The following is an 8,726-nucleotide window of genomic DNA, read 5'->3' as shown; positions in this document are numbered from 1 at the left end:
AAACAGATACAGAGGTAGAGGCTACACTGCTTTCATCCAACTGTACCCACTCTTAAAAGTTGGAGGACTCAGCACAGAAATGAAACTTAGATTATACAGGGCAGTTATCCTGCCAAGTATTTTATATGGATCGTAAGTTTGGTCCATGGCAGCAGACGGACATCTGCGAAAAATTCAGAGATTCCAAAACAGAATCCTCCGCGACATCGCCGACGCAGACCGCTACACACCAAACACACACATTAACGACCTCTTAGAGGAACCATCCATCTATACCTATATTAAACGAAAATCAGAAAAATTCTATGAAAAGGCACCTACTTCGACCCACTAACTAATAAAACACTTAGGATCCCATCAACCAGACTCTACAGACAAGCGTCCAATATCAACATTAACCAGAGAATTCAGGGCATAACAGTTACAGACAAAACAGGCAGACATGCAAACACGATTTAGATAAACTACAAAAGCTATTCCTCTAAATATCATACAGCTATATTAGAAGTCAGACGGGCAAAGCCCTGTGGTGCTTAGGTGGAACAATAATATAGATAATCAACAGCAACCCGTAAGTGAAGCGTCTCTGTCAAATAAGATGGCATATTGATTAATGCGCTGGGCTTGCATCCGAAACGAGCGGGTTTCATTTGCCCGGGCCGGTCATCTAGCTTGTCCATTGTTTCCCGGAATCGTTTAACGCGAATTGTGGAATCGTTCCCTAGAAAAGACCGCAGCTCATCCTTGTGTAATCTGAACTTGTGTTTCGTCTTTAATGACCTCATTGTCAATGGAACATTATTGTTAAATGAAACTTCCTGGCAGATTAAAACTGTGTGCCGGGCCGAGACTCGAACTCGGGACCTTTGCCTTGCCCGCGAAAGGCAAAGGTCCCGCGTTCGAGTCTCGGCCCGGTACATAGTTTTAATCCGCCAGGAAGTTTCATATCAGCGCACACTCCGCTGCAGAGTGAAAATCTCATTCTGGAATCATCCCCTAGGCTGTGGCTAAGCCATGTCTCCGCAATACCCTTTCTTTCAGGAGTGCTAGTTCTGCAAGGTTCGCAGGAGAGCTTCTGTAAAGTTTGGAGGGTAGGAGACGAGGTACGGGCAGAAGTAAAGCTGTGAGGACGGGGCGTGAGTCGTGCTTGGGTAGCTCAGTTGATAGAGCACTTGCCCGCGAAAGGCAAAAGTCCCGAGTTCGAGTCTCGGCCCGGCACACAGTATTAATCTGCCAGTAAGTTTCATATCAGCGCAACTACGCTGCAGAGTGAAAATCTCATTCTGGATTATTGTTTAATCTCCCTACCTTACTCCTCTCCCTCCCTTTCTCCCTCTGTCACTCGTGTGACCCTCACGATACCGCCCCTCCTCGGATCCATCTCTGGCAATGCCGAAGGGATACCGGAGTATAATGCGACCGGGAAGCGTGCGCTAAGAGGAAGTGGCCGGTGACAAAGCAATGTCACGGGGTCCGCGTAAGAGCACGCGCTGTTTTGCCGACAGGTGAAGCTGTGGGGGGGGTGGGGGAGGGGGGGGATAAGGTAGAGGCGTGGAGGGGGGTGGGGCGAGGCGCCGCAGGTGAAAGTGCAACTCCTTGAGAAGGACGCGCGCGCACCAACTCGGTTAGTTGGCCACTTCCACCGGCCGGTGACATGACTACTCTTCACTAGCCAGCCGACAGTCAGACGCTGCCGCAGCCGCCGCCTTCACAAAGTGCGTGTCCACGCCTCACTCTCGCTCTCGCTAGTACCTACTTTGCTTTGCATCTCGCCACCTCCCACGGTTCACTTGCTTCTCTACTCTTAGTTTTTTTTTCCGAAGAAGGATCGTGCATGCCACATATTTCATTCACTATATTCTCACCTCTGTTCTCATCCAGTCTAAGCAGGATTGTTGCCTTTCGTTTCAGTCGAGGTCAGCGGGAAACCGAGTGACTCGTGGGTCCGCGCGCGTTTCTCTGCGTTATCGCTCCGGCGCGGCGTCCACTCTCGCAGTCTGGTGTCGGCGGCTCGACAGGAAAAGTTTCTTGCCCGCGGGACTTGCGCGACTAGTTCCACCCCTTTTCTTTTCCCGGCTACCACTTCGCCTACTTCGGACGTCGCCGAAGAAGTCTTCATCGTCCTTCCTGCCGACGACGCGGGAAATGAAGTCCGCGGCACTTCTCAGGTGAGTTGCTGGCTGCTCGCTCATTAACGCAAATTACAGAGCCCCTATGGGCCGTGCGAATCCACTATAGGTACCTATGTGCAAGTGCTCAGCCCACTTCACACGCCAGCGAGGAAATTATTATAAAGATAATAAGATCTATACAGACATCTGGGACGAGAAGCGGTACTAAAAGTGTTACATTGCTCGTAATGTACATGGACTTCGCAGAGAAGTAGGATTATAGACCATTTCAGCTGCTACATGTTGCGGTCCACGTTTGGGATTTTCCGCCAGGTCGGATTAAAGGAAGACGCCGAATCAGTTCAAGGCGTGCTGCTGGATTTGTTACCAGTTGGTTCGATTTGTACTTGAGGGTTAGGGTATTGCTGTCGGGGAAGTTTAAAGAAACAGCATTTGCGACAGACTACAGAGCGATTCTACAGCCTCTGACGTCCATGCCACGAAGGGACCGTTAGGCCAAAATAAGGGAAATTAAGGCTCGTACAGAGGCAATTAGGCATCATTTTCCTCGCCCCATTTCCAAGTGGTACAAGAAAGGGAATGACCGGAAATAGTACAAAGTACTCTCCGCCATTTAAATGCAGAGTTTTCGGAGGATGTACGTAGATTTACGTACCATCACACGCAAAAATATCGCTGTCCTATCTGGCAAATATGAGATGTTCGTGTGTTGGTCTACAGCTTGCCTTGGTGGCTATGTGGGTATCAGTATTCAAATCAAAAATTCCATAATTCGGTACCCAGGGGGCTCAGGATTTTATCGTTGCGGTCAGCTCCGGCTATGCTCCATTGGACCCGCTTCAGGGTTGGTTCGAAAACACGTCGAGCAGTATACGTATAAAGTTTTCTGTGGTATTCCTGAATCACTTAGGTAATTACCGGCATGGTGCCTTCGAGGTTACCGCGTCAACATACTGCCAACCTTGTCCAATCCAAGCCAGCGCTCCAACTCTTTAAAGACGTTGACGTCGGTAGAATATTAAACTCCAAGCTTTCTTCACTCCCTCTGGTAATGCTCTTGAAAATACAGGAACGTACAGTCCCGCCAATTTTACGCTTAAGTGCAATGCCTCTTATGATTTTCCAGATGGGCGAGTTCTTAAGGGTGAAGGAAATTTTTCATTCATCTTAGCTGGTTAGAGTCACAATCTGATAAGTAATATGTAAAGTTGAACGAAAGATTTTTCTTTCAACTACGAACTAAATTTTGTTGGACTTCTCCCGAGGCAATCTGTCTGCCATCTGCCTTTCTTACAACCAGTACAAGCGAACGGTTTAAACCGCTCCGTGTGCGCAATCTTAGACAATTTGCTGTTGGGGCCTGTTCCTGTGATTGCTCACCAATCGTGTAATCAAACAATAATTGGCCTCTCTTTGTGTTTATGCGCTATTCGTTACATTCAGATTATGTTGACTGTTAACTACCATTCCCTCGACCAAGCGTCCGATGTTATCCCCCATTTCATTTATTATATCGCTAACTATATCGGCACTGTAACACTGCTTTGATGTACACCCGAAACTACCGGTATTTTCGTATCGCGCAAGTTCTCCCAAAACCATTGTTGAATTATGTTTACTAGGGTAGCCGTCCTGTATTCGTGAAACATGTATTTTCTTTGGTAGAAGACAGAACTATCTCCAACGCCTTCCAGAAGTCAATAAACACGGTATGAGCCTGGGTGTCGATGTCTTTGGATCGCTTGGACGAACAGACATTCGTTGTTCTTTCCAGTTTATTAAGGAATTTCAAAAGACAAAGATCGCTGATATCTCCAATAAAGATTTCAAAAATAATTAAGGCAAATGCCTGCTTCCAGATCTGGAACGACAACTAATTTCTACAAGATAAAGTAAAGTTCATATGTGGAATGATTTACGTTTTAGTGTTTATCTTATGTTCAACGCTATGCGTTGTTTTACAAATGTCCTGTATAGCTTCGCATTTGAATAGGTTCATCGCAGCAATCCGATGCGGAAGCTGAACTAACGGTCTTTAACTACTTCTAAAGAGTACATCGTAGACTAACTCTAGAAACAACTGCAATGGTCAGTCCCCATTCTTTTTATTCCTTTTTTTTATTTTCGAGTGGTTAGTCTTCGGACTGTTTTCATGCAGTCCACCATGATTTCCTCTCCTGTGTGTACTTTATATCAGAGTAGCACTTACATCAAACGTCCTTAGTTATTTGCTGGATGTATTCCAAGCTCTGTCTTCCCCTACACTTTTTCCATTCTACAGCTCCCTCTAGTAGCACGGAAGTTTTTCCCTGACGTCTAAACACATGTCCTATAATCCTGTCCCTTTTTACTGCCAGTGTTCTTCATGTGTTCATTTCCTCGCTGATTCTGTTGAGAACCTGTAGCCAACCTCCTTACTCAAATATGTGATCACCACAATATTCAAAATTGATTCGACAGTGAAACTAAAGTTACTCGACATCCTTAGTAAAATGAATCGCAAAGTGACCAACTAACGAAATTGGAAAGAATTCATTTAACCGTGAGGATTGGCGTCTTACCCTTTTGAAGCTAGTTTCGACTTACACCTAATTGTCCGATATTCAGTCTTGACAATGTAGGCAGAATGTTGTGTTTCTGTGTTACTAGTCGGTTCATATGAAAGAAGTGAGAGAATGAAATCTAGTGTCAGTACATAATCTGATCCCAGAGAAAATCGCCAACATATCCCTAGAGTTAGGGGTCAGGTGTGCTACAGGGAAGTGTTATTCTCTATATACGTAAATGATTTGGCAGACTGAGTGAGCTGCAATCTGAGGTTGTTTGCTGATCGTGCTGTGGTATACGGCAAGGTGTCGACGTTGATTGATTGTAGGAGGATACAAGATGACTTAGACAAAATTCCTAATTGGTGTGACGAATGTGAAAAACGTAATTTAATGCGAATGAATAGGAAAAACAAACCCGCAATGTACGGATAGAGGTTTATTAGTGTCCTGATTGACACAGTCACGTCATATAAATATCTGGGCGAAACTTTGCAAAGCGATATGAAATGGAATGAGCATGTGAGGATTAGGGTACGAAAGGCGAATGGTCGATTTCGGTCTGTTGGGAGAATTCTAGGAAAGTCTGGTTCATCTGTAATGCAGACCGCATACAGGACGCTAATGTGACCTGTTCTTGAGTACTGCTCGAGTGTTTGGGATCTGTGCCAGGTCGAATTAAAGAAAGACATCGAAGCAATTCAGAGGCGGGATCTAAATTTGTTACTGCTAGATTCGAACAATACGCAAGTGTTATGCAGATGCTTCGGGAGCTTAAATGGGAATCCCTGGAGGAAAGGCGCCGTACTTTCCGAGGAACACTACTGAGAAAATTTAGAGAACCGCCGTTTGAGGCTGACTGCAGAACGATTATGTTGCCTTCAACATACATCGCGCGCAAGATCCACGAAAAGAAGATACGGGAAATTAGGGCTAATACGGAGGCATATAGTCAGACGTTCTTCCCTCGTACAGGAGGGTAAGGAGTACCCTCCACCATGCGCCGTAAGGTGGAGAGAGGAGAATCGATGTAGCTGTAGGTGTAGATGTAGATGTAGATGCAGATGTAGATGTGGAGTTAACAGCTGGTTAGCTCATGACAGTTCACCCTCATCGTCATCATCTTATGCCCTTATTCATAAAACACCAAGGAGAGATTTTGTAATTTAAATCAGTATTTTTGCATAGTCACTCAATGAGCAATCGTGCACCTCCATCATTCCCCTTTCCTGTCATATTGAGGCTGGCCACCATCAGGCGATAGCAACTGTGACTAGGCATCTACAGGACCCTTAGAAACTTACTAGGTCCTTCTTTTCGTCAGGAAAGGAAAGATTGCAGCATAAAACCGTTTCTTGGTTTATGACAAATTCCATTCCGTTGCCTATAACGAAAATGGGATTGTAGCATTATTAACAGCACATAAATTGTAGCGGCCTATACCAAACGAGCTCCGGCATGCATAGCACGCCGCCTTCAAGGCAAACGGGCGGCGGCTGGAATAGCATCAGAGCAGTATCAGAATTCACCCGGCTGCAAAGACTGCAACCTCGACATTTCGTCAGGAGCGGGGCGCTGCAACAGGCATGCTCACTAGCCAACAAAGGCGTAACACACCCACCAGGAAACACACCAGAGAGCGTACACTTGTCGAGATAGTGGTACTCTCACTGTCAACATCATCAGTGGCTGAATAATTCGTGATCGTTCGACAGAGAGATTTCGTTTAGGAAGAAGAGTGTATTGCTTCGAAACTTCGTCGTAATTCGGCTCTCTGAAATTCAAAAGGATTGCTAAATAGTGGTATACGTCGGTGATCAAAAGAAAATATTGCGAGAAGCACTGCTGTTTGCTGGTAATTCAAGCAACAATCCACTGTTGAGTGACGGTAGGGAAGTTCATAACGGCTGAGGTAAAATATTCACTTGATGCAATTAATAATAGCTTGTATCAGAAATAGATAAATACAAGATTATTCAAAGAAAAACGTTTAATGGTACGCCTCCGAAATCTTCGAGAGCAACTAAAATTCTGAGTGTAGGATTAGGAAGCGATTTGGAGTGGAATGAGCACATAGCAAATGAGCACATGAGCAAATAAATGACTTATATGAGCTACGAGAAATCTAAGGCACAGTTAAGCGGACGCAGAGGAAACCATGCAAATGAGTTTCGCTCGCCTGTTTAGACCTCCCAACGGTTAGAATTAAGGGATGGTCAGGTCTGCTGATGTTGCCAAGCAGGAGATGCGCGATCTGTTGTAATTTTTTATTTATATTAGGGACTGAAAACCCACATGAAGCGTTCTTTATTTGGATTGATTATTTGTTTCGGCTAACAATCCAACCGTCTTCATCTCACTAAACATTCTTGATTAGTGTTGCGTTAAAATCTTTCTTAAATTGACGACATCCATACATAACGTAATTAAACACAGCTTTTCATCTTTCGTGGCCATGATCATAAAACAAAGATTTTTTTTTTACAACTTACTGACACAACCATTATCAGTTTATTTTGAGGCCATCGTTCAATTACATTGGCCACAAACACTGAAAAACTGTTTCTCATTGTGTCATGTATGGATTTCAACGGTGTGAGAAGCTGTAATGGCACCAACATTAATCAAGAATGTTTACTATCTGCAGACGGCTAAATTGTTAGCCGAAACAAGTAATCAGTCCAAATAAAGAAGATTTCATGTGCGATCTTGATTTCATGGGTTTTCTATACCTAACTGAAATTATGGGACGAGACTGAATGAATTGTGATACTTGTTGCTGGATCGGTAATCAGGCAGTCTAGTTACGGAGAAGCTAAGAGATCTCTAGAAGAAAGTAGCCATTATTTTGAATAAGCCCTGCTGCGTAAGTTTTGAGAGTCAGTATTCAGGGCAGGATTCAGAACGGCTCTACTGCATGTATCGTACATCTCGTCGGAAAGCCAACCTGTAATGTAATGGAGAACATGTAGTGTATCAAGACATACGGTCAGACATTTCGACGTGTCATTCGCAAGTAGCACATGAATAGGAACGACAAATAAGGTACGAAGTACTGTCTGCCATTATTTTTACAGTATACACTTGCATTAAGATGAGGCAGCTCTCGTTCACAGCTACCTCATAAATCGGAAATGATGCGAAATTTCTTTTAAGCCTTGCGACCACTGCCCGTGAAGTTGAGGTTGTTGTGTAGTATGTGTTAGACGATCGTATTCGAATAATAATATTCAGTTTCTGATATGCATACACGTTACTCGAGTTCGAGTTTTTCTTTCCAGTGCAGTACATCACGACATTCAGATCATCTCTTTCCTTTCTTCGTGTATCGTTTCCACATCGAAAGAAGAAACTAATAGGGTAAAAAATTGCAGGCGTTAACAGATAGTGGACAGAAATTAAAATCGGAGAATGTAACTTAAGGTGTTCGTTCTAAAATCAAAGACGGAGATGCGTTCTTTGTCCATTGCGATATTAGCACTGAGGATTGCTACGTTGGACTGTTTGTATTTGCCGCACATAAGCGGATTCTTTCAATGCTTAATTTTTCTTTGTGAGAAGGAAATTTATTATCACATGACGAGCAGCTCCTTTTATTCGTATCAAATATGTTTCAATTTCCCAAATACTTCAACGCATCACTAAATGCTGGTGAAACAAGAATGCAGCTAACAGACTTGTCCCTATTTTTTTCACTTTGAATGCTGACGCCTTGGTGGTGACTGAAGTTTGGTTAGCATCTTATGGGCACCAACGTGTGTTCGCCACGAATAATTTCTGGCTGGAACTAAAACTGGACTTAATTTCTCATAAACTACTAGCAGGGAGCCTACCCAGCACAGCACAGCATCTTTTTTTCTTTTTTCTAATTGCAGATTTTCCGGACGTCTTCATAAGATTCGTTTTACTGATCCTTTATTTATTGTTACTCGTGTTATGGTAGACCGTTTTGGTACTTGGATTTTCCACATCCATCCGTAAGGCTGTCATTAAGATAAAGATTATGATATCAGCGAAGCAGATAATGAGGTGTGGTCATGGAGAAAAA

The 8,726-nt window shown here is 43.9% G+C and overlaps 1 protein-coding gene across 1 annotated transcript in view; it reads left to right on the top strand.

Annotated features, from left to right (window-relative positions):
• Window positions 1-1,623: 1,623 nt before the first annotated feature.
• The window catches only part of LOC126457994 (uncharacterized), a 375,721-nt gene continuing 368,618 nt past the window's right edge, over window positions 1,624-8,726 (top strand). Inside the window, exons 1-2 of the mRNA XM_050094761.1 lie at window positions 1,624-1,715; window positions 1,912-2,168. Of these exons, the coding sequence (XP_049950718.1) occupies window positions 2,146-2,168 (23 nt within the window). The 5' untranslated portion in view covers window positions 1,624-1,715; window positions 1,912-2,145. The remainder of the gene's footprint in view (window positions 1,716-1,911; window positions 2,169-8,726) is intronic.

The sequence above is a fragment of the Schistocerca serialis genome, chromosome 2, assembly GCF_023864345.2.
Source record: "Schistocerca serialis cubense isolate TAMUIC-IGC-003099 chromosome 2, iqSchSeri2.2, whole genome shotgun sequence".
Classification (NCBI taxonomy): Eukaryota; Metazoa; Arthropoda; class Insecta; order Orthoptera; family Acrididae; genus Schistocerca; species Schistocerca serialis.
Note: the sequence above shows the minus strand (reverse complement) of the source record. Positions and strands in the feature narration are given on the sequence as shown.